General features: G+C 39.3%; 3 protein-coding genes across 4 annotated transcripts; 1 reads left to right on the forward strand and 2 right to left on the reverse strand.

The window, feature by feature from the left end:
* The first annotated feature begins 432 nt into the window (after positions 1 to 432).
* On the forward strand, positions 433 to 1,733 carry LOC134745482 (larval/pupal cuticle protein H1C-like). The gene has a single exon (XM_063679525.1). The coding sequence runs from the start codon at positions 521 to 523 to the stop codon at positions 1,643 to 1,645; it is 1,125 nt and encodes a 374-aa protein (XP_063535595.1). The 5' UTR covers positions 433 to 520; the 3' UTR covers positions 1,646 to 1,733.
* A 1,737-nt stretch (positions 1,734 to 3,470) lies between these two features.
* On the reverse strand, positions 3,471 to 4,382 carry LOC134745483 (larval/pupal cuticle protein H1C-like). Its single transcript, XM_063679526.1, has one exon. The coding sequence runs from the start codon at positions 4,313 to 4,315 to the stop codon at positions 3,530 to 3,532; it is 786 nt and encodes a 261-aa protein (XP_063535596.1). The 5' UTR covers positions 4,316 to 4,382; the 3' UTR covers positions 3,471 to 3,529.
* An 8,301-nt stretch (positions 4,383 to 12,683) lies between these two features.
* On the reverse strand, positions 12,684 to 19,073 carry LOC134745485 (uncharacterized). 2 transcript variants are annotated; one of them, XM_063679529.1, is made up of 4 exons: positions 18,963 to 19,073; positions 15,383 to 15,535; positions 13,744 to 13,899; positions 12,684 to 12,857 (listed from the first exon to the last, which is right to left on the reverse strand). In XM_063679529.1, the coding sequence occupies exons 2-4, from the start codon at positions 15,485 to 15,487 to the stop codon at positions 12,702 to 12,704; spliced, it is 417 nt and encodes a 138-aa protein (XP_063535599.1). In that variant the 5' UTR covers positions 15,488 to 15,535; positions 18,963 to 19,073; the 3' UTR covers positions 12,684 to 12,701. The 2 variants fall into 2 exon arrangements, with proteins under 2 accessions (XP_063535599.1, XP_063535598.1); XM_063679528.1 differs by lacking the exon at positions 18,963 to 19,073 and adding an exon at positions 15,706 to 15,809.
* Positions 19,074 to 19,723: the final 650 nt, after the last annotated feature.

Consider the following 19,723-nt stretch of genomic DNA (forward strand, 5'->3'; position numbering starts at 1 on the left):
ATACACTCGCTCGCTTTGCTCGCTCGTGAATAAAATTCCACTCGTCGGAATTCATACACTTTCCGCACTTGTTGCATAAATAGCTATTGTGTCGGTCGACCATGGGCCCAGTGTTTCTATGGCAAGCTAATATTGTACATATACTTCATATCTTCACATGTGCTAACATAACATTAAAGCGGTTTATTTTTACAGACAACATTCAATTGATTTATGTTATTTATAAGTGTGCTATTTTTGTAATAACTTACTCATACGCTTAAGACGGTCAACCGCGTAGTGATTTAACTGATTTTGAATAACCGTCGGAATGCTAAAGCTGCCTTCGGAGCAAGGTCGATGACTTTCATGTGACACTTGACATTGTGTTCGTATTTAATTTACGGTTGGTAAAATAATAAGCTAATTATTTGACCGTTGTCAGTATAAATAGCGGGGAATGTTCGTTAACTGTATCAGTCAGCCGTTTGGTTTGAAGTGATCTTGTACTCGTCGAATCAACAACACAGACCACGTCAAAATGAGATCGATGGTGGTGTTGTTCGCTCTTGCCTCCGTGGCTTGCGGGTCGCTGCTCCCGCTGGCGCAGCCACCGCATCACCCCGCGCTGGTGCTGGACCCGCACGGCCGCCCGCTGGACACCGCTGAGGTCATCAGCGCCCGCGCCCTGCACCTGCAGGCCAAGGCTCTGGAGCACCACGCGCCCCTCGTGCACGCCGTCGCGCCCCTCGCCCACTCCGTCGTGGCCCCTGCTGTGGTCGCCCACGCCCTGCCCGCCGCCGTCTCGCACCAGTCCCGCGTTGATGTGCACTCCAGCCCCGCCGTCGTCGCCCACGCTCCCTTGGTCACCGCTCACGCCGCGCCTCTGCTCGGATACTCCGCGCACGGTCTGGCTGCCCATGGCCTCGCTGGACACGGACACTGGTTGAAGAAGCGTTCCCTCGGACACTACGCTCTGGCTGCACCCATCCTCGCCCACGCGCCCGTTGCCACCTCCCACCAGTCTCGTGTGGATGTCATCTCTAGCCCCGCCGTCGTGTCCCACGCCGTGCATGCTGCGCCCGTGCTCGCTTACGCCGTGCACGCCGCTCCGGTCGTCGCTCACGCCATCGCTCCTTCCGCCGTATCCCACCAGTCCCGCGTGGACATCCACTCCAGCCCCGCTCTGGTAGCTCACTCCCTGGTCGCCGCGCCCGTGCACTCCGTCGTAGCCGCTCCCCTTCACGGTGCTCACTCCGTCTACGGAGCTCACTCCCTCGTCGGTGCCCACTCTGGTCTCGCTCACGGTCACTGGCTGAAGAAGAGGTCCCTGCTCTCGTCCTGGGCTCCCATCGCTCACTCCATCCCCTCTGCCGTCTCCCATCAATCGCGTGTGGATGTGATATCCAGCCCCGCTGTTGTTGCGCATGCCGCTCCCGTCGTGCACGCCGCTCCCATCGCCGTGGCGCACGCCGCGCCCGTTGTCGCGCACGTAGCTCCCGCCGCCGTCTCCCACCAATCCCGTGTCGATGTGATCTCCTCTCCCTCTCACGTCGCCCATGTCGCTCCTCTGGCTCACTCCGCTGTGTGGACCGCCCCTATCACGCACTTATCCCATCACGGCCTTCTTCATTCAGCTCCCTTGTCCCATGCCGCCCATTGGTAAAGCGAAAAATTGATTCGACGAACGATGTAGTTTTCGTTTTAGTAATTATTGAAACGAATAGACAAATAAATAAATTATGTAATACAAATGTGTTCTAATTATTTAATAGAAATCATGGATCTATCGATCCTATCTCAATCGATCTCCTTGCGTAGTAATTTATCGATCGTAACTCGATATTCGCACAATCGTGAAGGCAACAGAAGCTTTTGAATAGTCTGATTGCATGCGGATGCTGCGCGGTCGACAGATAAGTAATTATAACAAGGCTACAAGCACCAAGGCTCTCCATAATTATAATGGTCAAAAGGTTTGAGCATGTTTGCATGTTGGTGTTGTGTCGACTGATTACTGTGCCTAACAATTTTATAAGATCTGATTGTTACGTATTCAAGCAAATAAATATTTTCTATTCTATTCAATTCATATAATACTACAATTAGTTATAATGTACATATACCTATAGGAAATTGGAGGGTCATAAACGATTCCTATCATAAACACAAAGAAACTTGTCTTAAAATATAAGGTTGATTGATGAAGGGAATGGGGGAAGGGAATGACACTTGTTGAGTGAGTATCAAATATTTATATGTATAATATGTGACCAACTGTATCAAAATGAATGAGAGTAGTCAAACTCGAGAATTTGGTACAGAATTCTGGGCTAAAGTCAATAAAAGACAAGAATGGAAGATTAGTGAATGAGGAAGAATGCATCTTAAAAAAATGGAAAGAGTATTTTGAAAGTTTGTTTGATAAAGATAAATTTCGGAGTTGAATGAAAGCATTGAAAACGTGTCGGAGAATGAATATAGTATTAGTATGGATGAAATTGTGAAAGCGTTAAAAGGAATGAAATGATTTGAGTAGGTATTTTCATAGTTATTCGTGCATTTGATTTGATTTGACCGTGTGGTAAAATGAAACTGACGATGAAAACCGTAAAATAATGACATTATAACCTGTGTAAGTCGTTGTTTGTAAAAAGTTATGAATACCTAGTTATGAGCTATCATTAAAAATCATGATCATCCCAATCTCCGAACTTTAACGCTATTTTTAGCTAAATGTCATCAGAAACAAATAAATTATGGACAGTATACCACTTAAAAAATAAAAATACTTTATAATGAATAGCTAAAAATAAACCTACTATGTAATATAACACTAGATCCTAATTAGTGTACAGTGAGCGTACTACTCTAATGGAGCTTTTAAATTTCGTATAATTTATCTTTGTGGATAAATAATTGGTATCGATTTGTAATGATGTAAGTCATGGCTGAACATATATTAACACTAGGAGTGAATAAAGCTAATTGCTTCTCTTTACCGGTTTTGGTTGTGTTTGATACACTTGGCAGCTACGTAAATGCAAAATTTTGATTTTAGTTTATTAATGAGTATTCGAGTCGTACAGTAACTAAGTGCCCCATCATAAGTAACGTTGCTATAATATAATAATTAGTTCTAAAGTAAAGTGGATCTTCATGTTAGGAAACTGACTGTACGTAATGTATTTTTTAGCTTTCATATTTAAGTGGTCATAAATACTTAAGCAACAAATTAAAAATATTGTCTTCGGTTACCGCGATAGTTACTCATGAAATAAAACTATGAAAACGGATTATATCGCGTATATTGAATTTATAATACATCCCGACGTTTCGAACTCTTCACCCGGTGTCACCCGTTGACCACGAACGCTGTAAAGAGTTCGAAACGTCGGGATGTATTATAAATTCAATATACGCGATATAATCCGTTTTCATAGTTTTATTTCACAACAAATTAAAAGTTATAGTTAAACAAAATATCGATAGTATTCACATAATTTATTTGTTTAATTTTTTTAAATTTGGTGCTCGCCAGTTCTGCTTTTCACCACGCGTGAACAAGGGGGCTGGAGTGAGCGAGATGGGCTGAGTGGTGCAGGGGGGCGGCGTGGAGGAGTCCAGAGTGCGCCAGGGGAGCGGCGAACACGCTGTGGGCGACGGGAGCGTAGGCGGCGTGTGAGATCACGGCGGGGCTGCTGTGGACGTCCACGCGGGACTGGTGGGACACGGCGGAGGGAGCGATGGCGTGAGCGACGACCGGGGCGGCGTGCACGGCGTGAGCGAGCACGGGCGCGGCGTGCACGGCGTGGGACACGACGGCGGGGCTAGAGATGACATCCACACGAGACTGGTGGGAGGTGGCAACGGGCGCGTGGGCGAGGATGGGTGCAGCCAGAGCGTAGTGTCCGAGGGAACGCTTCTTCAACCAGTGTCCGTGTCCAGCGAGGCCATGGGCGGCCAGACCGTGCGCGGAGTATCCGAGCAGAGGCGCGGCGTGAGCGGTGACCAAGGGAGCGTGGGCGACGACGGCGGGGCTGGAGTGCACATCAACGCGGGACTGGTGCGAGACGGCGGCGGGCAGGGCGTGGGCGACCACAGCAGGGGCCACGACGGAGTGGGCGAGGGGCGCGACGGCGTGTACGAGGGGCGCGTGGTGCTCCAGAGCCTTGGCCTGCAGGTGCAGGGCGCGGGCGCCGATGACCTCAGCGGTGTCGAGCGGGCGGCCGTGCGGGTCCAACACCAGCGCGGGGTGGTGCGGCGGCTGCGCCAGCGGCAGCAGCGACCCGCAAGCCACGGAGGCAAGAGCGAACAACACCACCATCGGTTTCATTTTCCGTGGTCTGTGTATTAACTGGCGAACAAAGATCACTTCAAACCCCGTCGGTCGACTGATACATTTGACTTGCCCTCCGCCGTTTTTATACTGACCGGATATAATTAAACGTAAGGCAAATTCAATAAAATCACCTAGAACAATGTCAGTTGTTAAATTGGAGTGTGACCTCGGAGAGTGCTTATGCGCCGGTCGGAGTGGAGGCATTTCGCGGTCGACGTATGTATGTAGTGCGCGACGACGATGAGCCATGAGTGCCATGACGCTTTTAATTTTTAATTTTGACTGAAATTATTTTTTTATTGCAAATTAACTGCCATGATTTATCGTTATGCGTGGGTGTGTAAATATAGCGTAAAAATGTTAGTGTTTAAGAGTTAATTAATGTGTACTTTACTATAGTCATTTATTTTTGTGTTAAGATAATAAATCTTTACAATATAACAACAAAAAATACGAAATTTCTTTAATTAGGACTCCGTAAAGGACATCAATACGTACGCTCGGCGCTACGAATATTCTTGTTTTAATATGACATCTTAAAGCACACATTGTATTTATGTATAGTAGTCCAAACTTACGTTTCGTGTTCTTGATTAAACAGTTCAATTATCCAATTAGATACCAAAAGTTTACATAAGTTAAGTAAGTTAGCAACCATCATAGGACCTAATACAGCAAAGAAGAAGAAGTAAATACACTTTTTATAACTGTCAGTGAAACGTTTAAGTTAAGTACCTAATTAAATAATTATCTTCAGTAGAACTTACAAATCTAACTTGTTTTGATATAAGTTATCAATTTGCCCTCGAACTTCTTTTTTCTTAATTTCCCCTATTTTATTTTATTCATTAGTTCTTCATTAGCCAAATGTCTTTAAGAGATTGCTTCTTAGCGATAAGACCACCTGTTGCCACCTAATTGTAATAGGGTTGGCCATATCTATAATTGATATGATTTGTAGGATATTCTTGTCATCATATTTACGAGCAGATTCTTTTTTTACATCGGTAAGTACTTAAGTAGGTACATAAGCCATAAATAGTTAATACGTTGTTTCTAGAGACAGCATGGTGAGCGCCTGAGCGGTAGTGACTATCGCGCACGCGCCAAAGCCTGCGTCGGCGCTCGCTCGGTGGTCACTCGGGCGCGACCAGTACAAAGAATTAATCATGCTAGTTATCGGTTCCGGGTTTCTTGCTCGTATAATATAAATCATACGCTGTAATGGCGTGAAACTGCTTTGTTTGCTTGTTGGTTATTTAATATTTTATCCTGCGAATATGCAACAGATTTACGCAAATTAAGAATTGTGGTTTTTATAGAGAATTGGTACTCTACTACTAAAATGATAGTCGCATAAAAAGTTGAATTAAGCTAAATAAGTTTAAGGTAGCAAACAAGCTCCATCTTGTTATTTGAGTAGGTATGTTACGTTATTATATATTTTTTTCGTTAACTTTGTTACATTTGCGCATTTATTTGATATTTCTTCGAGTGATTATTTTGAGTCCCGTGCAAGCGAAGGATTCTATAATAGATTCACGAGCGTAGCGAAAATGCGATTTTGCTCACTGTTTTTAAGTAGCAAAGTAAAAGTACCCTTGTTCGAGCTGTTGAGGTGAAAAACATATTTATTTATACTTTACACATTAAGAATGCCGTATGCCAAAAGTTTACAATAGGTACCTACCTACGAATAAGTAATACGTGCACAACATTTGGTCGAACAAACTATATAGTTTTTTTATCCCCAGTTCAGTATTGATACAAATACCTCCGAGTAAAGGATATTGAATTGTTCGTGTCGTTATAAATTATTAATTTAATTCCACTAATTATTACGCCACAAAATGGTACGTTAAGCAAATAAGGCGTAGGCAGGCGTCGTACGTCCGGAACCTAATAACCAACTGTCAATAGTAGATTGTTAACCGAGGGATGAAAAGCACTCATTTCTGCTGAGGTGTTTTGGCGCTCGAACGCAGTGAGAGCGCCAATAGTCCGAGGCAGAAATGATGCCTTTCACCCGAGTTAAACACTCTACTTTTCATTTCGAATACGAGAAAAGTAAAATGCATGTATTTTGTTAAAAACATGGCTAAGTATACATTTTTATAGTATTTCTTGAGGGTACTTTCAATTAACAATTCAGGCAAAAGTATCGTTATTTATGGAATGGAGAGTCAAACATCAAAATGGAAATTTTATAACAAATCCATTTAAACTCAAATTTCAATTGCGTATCGTAACAAAATTAAAAAAATCGTACTTCGAACGTGAAATGCTCTAGTGCAGACACGTATCATTTTCTGCGCACCTTTTAGAACAACAATGACTCTCTTTCAGAGCATGAGAAATGAAAAAACAATTTAGTCAACGAAATAGGATATCATTTGCATGTTAATCTGTTCGTTCTCAATCGATCTAGGTTACTTACTCGCACATTCAGAGTACTACATATTTTGTCTGTCTGGCTGGGCTCAATATACGATGATGTCGATGATAGATTAGTATAATTCATCGACATTGTGGAGTATAAAGATTTTTATTTTCGACATCGATAATTCTTTAACTAATCAATAAATAAATAAACTAATATGTATTACACGTAACTAACTTCGTAATTCGTTGCTCAAAAATCATAGAGTGAAATAAAAAATGTGATGGGGTATTTTTACTAAAATATAAAAATACAGTTATAAAATAACACACATGCAGTCACACAGGTATTTAAAAACGGTCAGAAAAGGTAATTTCTCGTTGATTACATTTTTAATTTCACCCTTGTAGGATTCACGAATCCATTGCACCTTACTACAAGACAGACGACCGTCACGCACCACTAACAAGAACATTAGCTTTTTACTGCAAGACGTTGATTTTTTTTTCCGGAATCCTTGACTGATTATAAAATTGGCGTCAATGCACTTATTCACAAAACCTGAGTCGAAAGTCATAATCTACACAATCATTTGACGCGCGTCCTCAATTGTAAAGGTGATAGAGGTTCACAGGCGACGTTTAGTGGCGATTTCCAGAGGCCGGGCGTCGACCTCGTCCCATCTCGAACACAATCCAAGCAAGAACCTGAACTTGACGTGATTGAGGTACTTGTGATTATTAAAGATTAAATCATTTGTGACCGCGGACGAGGGTTCACGGGAAAGTTCTATGAACTATAAATATTCCGGGATAGCATACAAAGTCCCGTTTACGAAATTTGTGAAGTATAATGAACCGGAAGTCTGTGATAAGAGCTGCTCCTGGTATTTATAGACCTGTCTCGTCTATTTACGGCGCTTATTGTTTGATAAAAGGTCAGTAGCGAAACATTCCCATACATCGATCATAGTATGTACTAGTACTCATTACTCTCATTAGACACATCGTCCTAGTTTTTTTTAATCACTTTGTGATAGTTATCCACCAAGTAGTTTTATACGTCTAGGATCTAAATATAAATATAAATGATCTCATTTAGAATTAAGTCCATATTGTACGCCTCTCTGAGGCAGGACATGAAGCCCGTGTACATTAGAGTAACTTCATGACCAACAATAAATATTTTGATTGATTGTTTGATTGATACTTTATAATATTTTATTTACCACACCAGCTCGTAAAGGCTCTCTTTCGATTTATTTGATCCACAAGAGTGACAAAGTAAGTAATTAGATGATAATTTAGAGTTGTTTCCTCATGTTGGTGGTATTTAGTTTTATAAGTGATGATTTTTAATGAAAGAGATTTAATATCGTTCATTTGGATTTGATTTGTAATGTTATTTTCCTCGCATTTGTGTGGTGAAAAATTTAGTGTTTCAATCGATAAAAAAGTTTGTTTAACCCTCGTTGCCTTGACTCCCTCGCAACTCTCAAGATTCAACTTTTCCGACCAGTCGCTACGCTCGTGGCTCAATTTTGATGTCTTTCCCTAGCTTTGGTATCAATAAATACCACGAAGAGTTGACCAACAACATTGCCCCCTTGTAAAACAAATACTTAACTAAATATTGTACCTCGGTGTCCTCGGTCTTAATAAAAAAAAGTGCATCATGGTATTAATGGTATATTAAACAACATTAATAAAATCTACATTGAAAATACATTCGTTTTGTTTTTTCACCTTTTTAGGGTTCCGTACCCAAAGTGTAAAAACGGAAATCTATTACTAAGACTCCACTGTCCGTCTGTCTGTCTGTCCGTCTGCCTGTCTGTCACAAGGCTGTATCTCCTGAACCGTGATAGCAAGACAGTTGAAATTTTCACAGATGATGTATTTCTGTTGCCGCTATAACAACAAATACTAAAAAGTACGGAACCCTCGGTGCGCGAGTCCGACTCGCACTTGGCCGGTTTTATTCTCTAATCTACATAAATATCCCTTAATCTGTTTGAAATAGCATTAACAAAGATATAAAAGGAACTGGCCGCGTAGCCAACATGCCAATCGCTTACGCTCCGTAGTGAACGAAACGCAACTGTCACTGTTGCACGAATATGGAAGAGTGATAGAGACACAAAGCGTTTCGTTGTCGTAGCGCAAGCGATTGTCACCTTGGCTAGGCCGGCTGTATTTAAAAAGTATCTATACCGATACGTTAATAGACAGGATGTAGATAGCTAAAATAGCAAATGTGGAAGCCGTATTCGGAAAAGATAATTAGGTACCAAATACCAACACAACTCCGATTTAATAATTTTTAGGGTTCCGTACCCAAAGGGTAAAAACGGGACCCTATTACTAAGACTCCATTGTCCGTCTGTCTGTTCGTCTGTCTGTCTGTCACCAGGCTGTATCTCATGAACCGTGATAGCTAGACAGTTGAAATTTTCATAGATGATGTATTTCTGTTGCCGCTCTAACAACAAATACTAAAAAGTACGGAACCCTCGGTGGGCGAGTCCGATTCGCACTTGCCCGGTTTTTTTTTACACCACGTCGGGGGCAATCAAGGTTATTACGGTCAGTCTGAATGCTGAACGCGCCGAACCCGCCGTCAAAAAGCCGCTTCCATACAATCGAAGTTACGCTCTCGTTTTAAAAACGACATGCTTAAATTAGGTAAGTACATGAAACTTAGCATGAACATTTACGTAACATTTGTCTACATCTGGCACTATCGGCCTAATTCGAACATTTCGCTGTTTTCATGGGACATTATTTTCATTGTGAATCTTTATTTTTAATTTATTCATTATTATATGAATTACTATACACTATTTTAAATTATGTGACCAAATTTAGAATTATTTAATTGTATAATTACGACTGACATGATATATTATTGTATTTCCGTTTTTCGCTTTAAGATATATGTATGCTATGATTTGTTTTTAAGTTTAAACAATGTTTACTTTTGTAATTTTATTTTATGTACTCTGGACGTGTAATTTACTTTATCAATAAATATATGCATGTTTATTTAATTAAGCTTTTTTAATTGAATTAAGTAAACTTTATATTATAAGAAAATTGTTTATCCAAAATCCGATCGCTCTCTAAAAATTGTGTCACATATATTGTAACTAGCCCTAGCACAGGCCCCGGTCTTTTTGGGCTGTTACTGCACACTATGTCTTTAAATGCTGGCTTAAATTAAAATGTATAATTAGAAATAGTGAAAAGTTTGTTGTATATATTTAATGAATAAAAAATAAAAATAAAAATATAAATAAATATGAATATGAATGCCAGGCGTGGCTCACTTCGCGATTTCGTCGCCTCGCTACAAGTACATGCGGCCCCACCAATTTCGGTGTCTAAATAGCCATATTAATTGCCGCGCACCGCTACGGAACTGACGCGTGCTCTCGCTTGCGCCACCTTGTGGTCATACCGATATACCGATCTGTCAGTGTCAAAAGTGACGTTTGGTTCAATAAAGTCACTTTTGACACATAGATCGGTATCGTATTGCTGTGACATCTTATAACGGGGTGTGACGGCATCCCATACTCCTTTCTGATCCAAAGCTCGCAATCTACAAAAATATTTTTTTTAGAAATACTTAATAACATTTTTTTAACGGGAAATATCCCAGATAGCTGGAAAACCCAGATTATAATACCAATTCTAAAACCCGGAAAAGATCCAGCTAATCCAAATTCATATAGACCCATCGCCTTGTCATCAGTGATAGCAAAAATAATAGAACATCTTATTAAAAATAGATTAGAGTGGATCGTAGAAAATAAAAATATTATATCAAAAACCCAGTTTGGATTCAGAAAGGGTATGGGAACCACAGACAGCCTGAGCGTTCTCACCTCAGACATTCGCCTGTCGCTCACTCAGGGCAAGCAAGTTATCGGTGCGTTTTTGGATATCACGGCTGCATACGATAATGTAGATCTTCCTATACTCAGGCAGAAAATGCTTAATCTGAGTATCCCTGTGAGGAGTATCAACATCATATGTAATATGTATATGGGCCGTTCCATCATTGTACGAGCAAATGGGAAGTTGTCAGCAACACATCTTGTGTGGAAGGGTCTAGCCCAAGGCTCGGTACTGAGCCCTCTTCTCTATAGTCTTTACACCTCAGATCTAGATACCTCAGTCAACTGTTTTTGCAAAATTCTACAGTACGCGGATGACATTGTCCTCTATGCTTCTTCTAAAGTATTTTCAGAAACTGAGCAATCCATAAATTCTGCTCTCTTCTATCTAAGCACGTGGTTGTCCGATCATAGTCTTTCCTTGTCAGCGGAAAAAAGCAGTGCGGTTATAATCACTAGAAAACGCTATGTGCCGGTAGTGACGATATTTCTGGTGTTGCAGGCGTCTATAGGCTACGGTGACTGCTTACCATCAGGCGGGCCGTATGCTTGTTTGCCACCGTCGTGGTATAAAAAAAAGTGAATATATAATTACAGGGGCTATGAGGTCTTCTCCGACAATTGGTCTTCAGGTCGAATGCATGGACCCCCCTTACTCTTTACGAAGACAGTTCTTGGCGGACAGGTTTTTATTCAAGACGCTCCAAACAGCGTCCCATCCACTTCTCCCAATCTTAGAATCCTTACACCGACTTGTAGACACCTCTCGGTACTGGGCACATAAAGGTTCTCCTTTATTGGTTAACAGTTATAAAAAGTATTAAGAGTTACCGACTCGAATTTTCCAAAATTACAAAAATCCTCTTTTTGAAACAAGTTATGATAGTCTCATATACCAGCCAAATGTCATTTTTAGTTTAGGCATATATAAGGACCAAATAGGAGCAGATAGTATCTTTAATACAGTAATCAAATCAATATCCAGATCATTTGGCCATTTTTACTGATGCGTCCAAATTAAATAACGACGGCCCAGTAGGGTCTGCAGTGTGGATTACCAAATATAAAATTATTTTAAGCTTTAAACTTCCTCCTGGTAATTCGGTATTTTCTGGAGAAGCAGTCGCATTGCTGGAGGCCGTGTCTTACATTTACTCCCACCATCTTAATAAATCCATTATTTTAACTGATTCGTTAAGCTGCTTGCAAGATATAGTTAAAAGGCCTTTTTATGCTAAAGAAAACTTTAGCATTACTTTAAAAATCAAAGACCTGCTTTACAAATGTCATTTGGAGAATATTCAGGTAATATTGGCTTGAATTCCGAGCCATAGCGGAATATCAGGTAATGAGATGGCCGACCAGTGCGTTAGTTAGCTAACCAGAGTTACTATGGTTACCAATACAATATGACACTGGGTTGACGGTTTAACCGCTTAACCTCGGGTTAGTGGGATGGTGCAAGTGGCCCTTAGGGGTTTAAGGATTAACTTTGGTTACAAATCAGATTATTTTATCAAATATTAAGATTTGTGTTTTTAAGTGGTCACACACATACGAGTACTATACATAAATTATAAACTAAAATATATGTCATATAAAAGAAAAAGTGACCAAGCCCTCCAGTCAAGGTCTCTAGTGGCGGTTTAGATTGAAATATTATTCAAGAAGTAGAAAAAATGACCAAGCCCTCCAGTCAAGGCCTCTAGTGGCGGTTTAGATTGAAATATTATTCAAGAAGTAGAAAAAATGACCAAGCCCTCCAGTCAAGGCCTCTAGTGGCGGTTTAGATTGAAATATTATTCAAGAAGTAGAAAAAGCTTAAATATGTCACATTTTAAACGAAAAGTCCGAAATTTTTCAAGTTAATAATAATAATATAACAAAGTTGCTTTCCGCTGTCTGTATGTCTGTCCTTATGTATGCTTATATCTTTAAAACTACGCAACGGATTTTGATGCGGTTTTTTGCGGTTTGGTTTTTGATTCAAGAGGAAGGTTTATATATATAATTTGTAAAGTATTTGTGTAAATTAGTTGAACTACCCGTGCGAAGCCGGGGTGTATATAATGAATTCAAAATTAGCAGTTTGCACTGATTTATTTGTTCTTAGGCACCATGTCTACGAACGCGTAATAGCATCCCTTCAGCTCTTCGTCCTTGTAGATCTGCGCAAGCACCCTGTATTCCCCGTACAACTGTGGCACTGTCATCTTTTCGTTGTCCAAGTAAAAGTTCTTCACATCGTATTTTCCCTAAAATATACAAACATAGGTACCTACTTCTGAGAAGACATATAATTTGTAAACTGAAGGACATTTCTAGGGCTGCTGAAAACCATTTATGCTATTATCCGGCACCAAAGATAGATATAACTCCGTAATAGATGGATACAGTCTAAGGAAAAAACGTGCCTCGAAAATCAAGAAAATTTGACTCTCGATCAGAGGGCGCTACTAGCTTTGGCCTACTGTCGTATAGATGGCGTTGACGGTTTCGTTTGTTATTTAACAATTTTTACGCATATCAGTGAAAGAACATGGGTCAAAATCATAAAAATAATTAATGCAAATTAAAAAAATCATTTATCCATATTTAAATACACTTTATCGTATTTTTATAAATTTTCATTTTTAGTTTTAAAGTGCGTCGATAGATGACAGTGAATTTACTGTGGTTACAAAATTAACTATGACAGTACCGCTCTAGTATAAGTTACTCTATGTCCGGCACTCTAGGCACGCGTATTATCGTGAGAATGGAGAAGAACAAGCAGCACCCTTTACCACGAGCCACTGACAGTGTCAACACCGACATATACGCTATCCTCTGCGTTATTTACTTTTTATACATCTCGCTCGCACTAATATGTCAGTACGAGCGAGATGCATAGAAAGTAAGTTATGTGTACGTTAGCGTATATGTCAGTGTTGACACTGTCAGTGACTCGTGATACGTTACAGAATATACCTAACCTAATAGTTTAGCTCAAAATAAAAATTGATTTAGGTTTAATCGATTTAACCAATTTCACTGAAGCGCAAATTTGTATAAAATGTATTCCTGTGCAGTATCTTGATGCTTGCTAAGCCGCAGAACTTTTGACATAGAAAACGAATGAAGTAAAACATGAGAACTCACCTCTGGAATAGGACACTCGTTAACATATGCGGCCTCGAGGAACTGGGTGAAAAGCTCGTCAAAAAGGGTACTCAATACTTTGCACATAGTATCTTTCATGTGGAACTGTCCCGGCTTGTACCCACCTTCCTTCTTTATTTCAGCCGTCACCTCTAACTGGAATGATGAGTTTTTCTTATAATATTTATTTTGTCTATGTATTTTGTTGAAGTTCAGGGTTATGAGCAGGTTTTCTAAAAAGCAAAACGCCTTTGTAGCAAAATGCCTGTAATGCTTTATGTCTGCATTTTTAATTACCTAAATCGCATCAGGTCTTAGTGGCAAAACGCCTGAAATGCATCATGTCTGCTTTATTCTTTACCTAAAACGCATTAGCTCTTAATAGCAATATGTCTGAAAGGCATAATGGCTGCTTTTTAAAAATTCCTAAATCGCATTAGGTCATAGAAGCAAAATGCCTGAAAGGCATGAGGGATTATATATGTCCTTTCGACACAAAAGTAGTACCAAATTCGCATGGTCCCACCGCACTATTTCTTTTCCAAAAGCATTCCCTTCACAACTTAATTAGACGTTCGCGGGGCTCCTATTTCTGAGCAGTTTGCCCGTCGGGCATCTGAAGCTGCCTAACCTACTTACCTACTCACGCTTTTTTACCCAAAGTGTAATATTTTCACGGAAGTCACACTAAGTGTAGGTAGGTTAGGTTCATTAGATAGCTTTAGATGCCCAAAGGGCAAACTGCCCAGAAATAGGTGCCACGCGAAGTTATTTTTTGAAGAGAAATACTTCGACGAACTCCAGATTTTATGGACAACCCAGCGTTTTTCATACTTTTGATGTGCAAAAACGATTTTTAGGGTTCCGTACCCAAAGGGTAAAAACGGGACCCTATTACTAAGACTCCGCTGTCCGTCTGCCCGTCTGTCCGTCTGTCTGTCTGTCACCAGGCTGGATCTCATGAACCGTGATAGCTAGACAGTTGAAATTTTCACAGATGATGTATTTCTGTTGCCGTTATTGTTATAGCGTCACGTTTGTTGTTACAAATACTAAAAAGTACGGAACCCTCGGTGCGCTAGTCCGACTCGCACTTGGCCGGTTTTTTTTTCTTTTGCTAGATTGCATGATTCAACTAAATTTAAGGTATATTGCCATTTAGACATTACACGGCTTAGACAACCAGAGATTTAGTAATTTTTACTATTCAGACATTTTGCGTTTTTGCATGCGTAAACAAAGTTGACACTGAAGAAAACCAGTAAAGTAACAGCGGCAGCGAAGAAAGTATAAATAACAGATTGGAAGTTTTCTAAGGTATTTATTATAGCTGCCCTATTATTACGTGTAATAAAGATAGACAAATTATTTGATTAGACTACGAGTATGTAACAGAATTTTAATTAAAAAAAAATTGTAGGTATGCATTTGATATCACATTCAATGGTATCGTGTTTTCAAATAAGAAAGACTAACATTCGTTAGCAACAACGGCGTTACTGGCAGTAGGTAGGTAGGTTACATTACAAAAGGCATCGACATTTTAAATTCATTGTTTTAGCTAGGGTTCTATGTAATGTAAATAGTAATACCTACCTAAACTTACTTTATCAAGCAATAATGCTGAATTTCAACTTACAATCAAGTTGTCGTCTATTGGCCACGGTGATATTAAAGTGATATCAAGGACGCTGGTAGTTCTGTTGTACTTCTTCGTCGTTATCCAAACGTCCACATCCGTCATTTTTGTCTCACAGTAATTGAAGGTTTTGTATATTATGTCCGCTGGTCCCTAAAACAAGTTATTGATATTATTTCTACTAATACAATTTTAAGCTACATATTTTGGAAGTATGCACATCCTTGTGTTTCGAAAGTTTCCTCAAATTGACAATTGAAAAGGAAGGAAGTTTATATATTTTGGAAGTATGAGAACTATAGGTGCGTGAATGTGGTTCTCACCAGCATGTTGACGCTTAGACATGGTATGAAAAAATATGTAATTATGAAAGTATGAAGTACTAACAAGGACATGATGTCAACATAGTCTGTACATTACTAGTAAAAGGCTGGCCTTTATAACTTCCTATATGCGTGTCAGCCATTTGATACCATCGGATCGCAGACACTTGTTTTATACAACAACGCTTCGCTTGTTTCTATATATATGTACAATATGTACATACATATAATTATTTTAGCGTGTATCCTACTCTTATTTTATGAGTGATAATAAATAGTTTAATAGTACCTATACATTGTTATAATATAATCGTTACTAGGTGTAAAAAAAACTAGTTAATTTTCTAAGAAAATCAGTAGGTAACAATTATCGTAGGTATCCATGTTAATCATTATTTTTAAACTGCATATTGTGTATATATGTTAACGTAAAAACCCGTTTTCCCCAGTTAAAACTAGTTTTCCGTATCGCATCGGTGAAAGCTCGGCTTCGCATCGTCCGACAAAATTGAATCTCATCAACAAATTGCCATTTCCTGGCCTCTGCAATAATGTACTTACTATTAACTGAGTTTTTTTTTCACAACTAGTATTAGTGCCTTGGTGAAAACTAGTTTTGTTCAAAAAATTATTTCAGTGAAAACTATATACACACACCGGTATACACATAACGCAAAAGATTATTTTTTTTTATAAATTAAAATTATAAAATACATAAATTCGGTCCTGGCGCTTGCCGGCCGCTGTCGCTGCGCGCTTGTTTCGCTCGTCTCCCACCAAGGCGTTTAGAAAACTAGCTTTGACTAGTGGAAACGCCTTTTCATCAGGGCCTTGCGGAAAATTAGTTTTAATTAGGGAAAACAAGTGTTCACTTAAAACTGGGTTTTACGGTAACAGGTATATTGAGAATTTGAAAGATTCTAATTTGAAAGATAAGTACTTATGATACGTTTAGGTAATTAGCAAGTTCCTGTTTTGGCATTTAGTACAGACCTACTCATAAGGCAATGAAGAACTGTATGTAGAAAATGTCGCTTGCAAAATAAGGATCATATCTTTTAATAGGTTGCTCTTGAATGCGACATTACAGTTAGTGTGGTCATTACATAAGCAAAAGCTGCTTATGAAGGTACAGACATGAAAATTAATATTAAGAGAGGATTAAGAGACCCCGGCAAGCTCGGCCGAATTGCACCACCTTAAAACTACGTGTTGGATTGTAATGAAACTTTACACATACAATGATATGAGGTATATCTAGGTCTAAAATTAGTATATACAGTGTGTAAATCTAATACGGGCGAATCTCTTAACGGTGGTTAGTATAGGACATAAGAAATGTAATTAGAAAACTTTTACTTAGAATTGCAATTAAAATTTTATCCATACAAAATAATTCAGCCCGCAATGTAACCACACAAGTTTCGAGATACGAGCGTTTTAAAGTAACTGTCAACGCTTGTTGGCAGTTACTATTAAAAAGCTCGTATCTCGTAATGTCATGTCATTTTGTTTCTTAATGTTTGCAGTACATTGCTGATCGGTAAATAAAAAAAAAAATTACGGGGTCATAATTAAGTGTAAATTAAAAACTTCTTAATTAATTATTAGACGAATAAATTCTATATCTGGTTTAATTTATCGCCCGTATTAGATTTACACACTGTATAGCTCCAGTTTATAAAACAAACGAAATAGAGCAAAAACAAGTTTTGTAAGTATGAAAAACTTAAATTCGTTGTATTTTTTTTAACTATTTATGGTATCTGAAGATACATGAACTAATTACGGACATAGATATCTATGTCTATGGGTATATACCTATCTTATTGTAAGTACAAAGTTTCAAAGCAATCTAGCTAGTCGTTTTAAAATGAGAGCGAAACTATACGTTTGTATGGAGAACCGAGCTTGCCGGAGACCCTTAAAGTATTCGTGATAACCAAGAATTATAGATAAGTATTATGAATGCATTTGTTTAAATACATTGCAGTGCTATGCTACCCAGAATTAGATAGAGTAAACTTTTGTGTACATTGAATTATATTTTTTATGACTTTAAAGTTACACTCATGTTCATGGTTCTATGTCATTGAATGGCTTTAAAAGACATGAATTGCTTACACATACAGGGCGGACGTGACAATTGAATTTTCTGTATGCTCCTTAGAACCACGAAACTTAACAATTAACCAATTGCTTCTTGTAGATATAATAAGAGTTTTTACACCTATTGTCCTTTTCTAGTAGTCTACTAGTAGTATTAGCTCATCGGATCGTCTATAAGGACCTTTTTAAAATGAGGTTAAACTTAGTTGATGGGCGACTGATCTGAGTACTGTATCAACCGGGTAACCGCAAATGTGGTTCAAAGAGTGCAGCTCTTTCAATTCTTTCATATACGTTATATTATTTGACCTCTAAGAAGTAATTAGCCCCCTAAGAAGGAAACCCTGCGCATAGCCAGGTAAAAGTTGACAAGTTCCTGATGCAAGGCGCGGACGCATTTCGTCATCCCGGCGTTACGCAACCAACTCACCGCCCTAGGCTTTCAAACGCTTATCTCGTTCATAAATCACTGTTAATGTTTCCCATTATTGCATTGTTTTGCAAAACTTTAAAAACAAAGCAGACCATTTACCTTTCTAATATACCTTGATTTGATGATATGAATAATTTTAAGTTACTTTTTCACAAAGCAATGTTGGCAGGTAAGTAAATAGTAAGACGTGACAAATGGTGGTAATAAGTGCTACTATATAACCACTTACCACTGGTGCCGGATTAAGCCATCGCGGGGCCAGTAGCAAATTCTATCATGGGGCCCATGGATTGTTTTAATTTTGTCGGACGAAGTGAATTAAGTGAAACTTAGGTTTTTTACGGCCACAATGCGTAGGTGCGCAAGGCCCCCAAACCGCGAGGCCCGTGGCATTTGCTTGTTTTGCCACGTGGCTAATCCGCCACTGCTTACCACCATTTGTCACGTCTTTGCCTAAAATTAAGTACGAAAGTACAAAAATATTCTACCAAAAACTCTAAGCTTCATACCATTTCTAACAAAATTCCTCTTTTAACTTGTTTAGAAGTGACATAATACAGATTGTCACAGCTGCTTATTCATTCATACAATATATTAGATTCATTTAACCAAATTATAGACTGAGGATCCATCTTCAAACATTCTTGAGTATAGGTAAAGACAAGCTTTTATGGCGTTAGCTATCTAGTTTTAACGATTGCAAACCCTATCTTACCTACATTAGGAACCGCGGTAACAGTCCTATTTGCTGTTAAATAGACTGCGGTTAGTGGGCGTTGCAACAAAGAGGGACGTGTGCCATTGTGAACCAGCGCGGGCTGATACCGGCTCCGGCGCCCGTCGGAAGCTGTTTGAATGGGTAGGCCGTGGCGCGATTGAGAGCGTTTTTAGCAGCAGGATGTCAGCTGGGGCCCATTTTGCGAACGGTATTAGGCTAATATTATTAGTTCACAAACTGTCAAATCGTATGGGTTTCCATGACAACACACTAATAATATTAGTCTAATACCGTTCGAGAAATGGGCCCCTGGAGGCGAGATATGCAAAGTGACATGTTGTGCTTTGCACAATATGGTATATAGGATAGAGATAGGCATGTTGAGCAAGTGCGTGTCACATGTTTAGTTTTGAAGATATTTTGAAAATCCAACGTACCCGACGTTGGATTTTCAAAATATCAATTGAGGTCCGCGGGAGGTAAACATATTCCGCCATTACAAGTCGCCACGCGAATCGTTTTTTTTTCGAACTCAAAAGTAAAAAGTTTGTAGTATGTTTCTTAAATAATCTTTAATAGAAAAAAACCGACTTCACAAAACAGTTGGAAATGATTCTGATTCTCATTTTGATTCTGAAGACTTTTACAAATCTTTTGCCTTAGAGGAGTTCCATTCTGGTCATTATGTAAGAATCCATTTCACAAAAAACCACTCACTATTTAAACGCAAATGCCGTGGTGTTTATCTAGATATAGGG

The sequence above is a fragment of the Cydia strobilella genome, chromosome 11 (genome assembly GCF_947568885.1).
Source record: "Cydia strobilella chromosome 11, ilCydStro3.1, whole genome shotgun sequence".
NCBI classification, from domain to species: Eukaryota; Metazoa; Arthropoda; class Insecta; order Lepidoptera; family Tortricidae; genus Cydia; species Cydia strobilella.

Excerpts from the sequence above, each read along its gene's own strand:
- LOC134745483 (XM_063679526.1), bottom strand. The coding sequence starts at position 4,315 with ATGAAACCGATGGTGGTGTTGTTCGCTCTTGCCTCCGTGGCTTGCGGG.
- LOC134745482 (XM_063679525.1), top strand. The coding sequence starts at position 521 with ATGAGATCGATGGTGGTGTTGTTCGCTCTTGCCTCCGTGGCTTGCGGG.
- LOC134745485 (XM_063679528.1), bottom strand. The coding sequence starts at position 15,777 with ATGTCCTTGTTAGTACTTCATACTTTCATAATTACATATTTTTTCATA. Across the intron at positions 15,536-15,705 it reads GTCTAAGCGTCAACATGCTG|GGACCAGCGGACATAATATA; the intron begins GTGAGAACCACA and ends AACTTGTTTTAG. Across the intron at positions 12,858-13,743 it reads ACGAGTGTCCTATTCCAGAG|GGAAAATACGATGTGAAGAA; the intron begins GTGAGTTCTCAT and ends TGTATATTTTAG.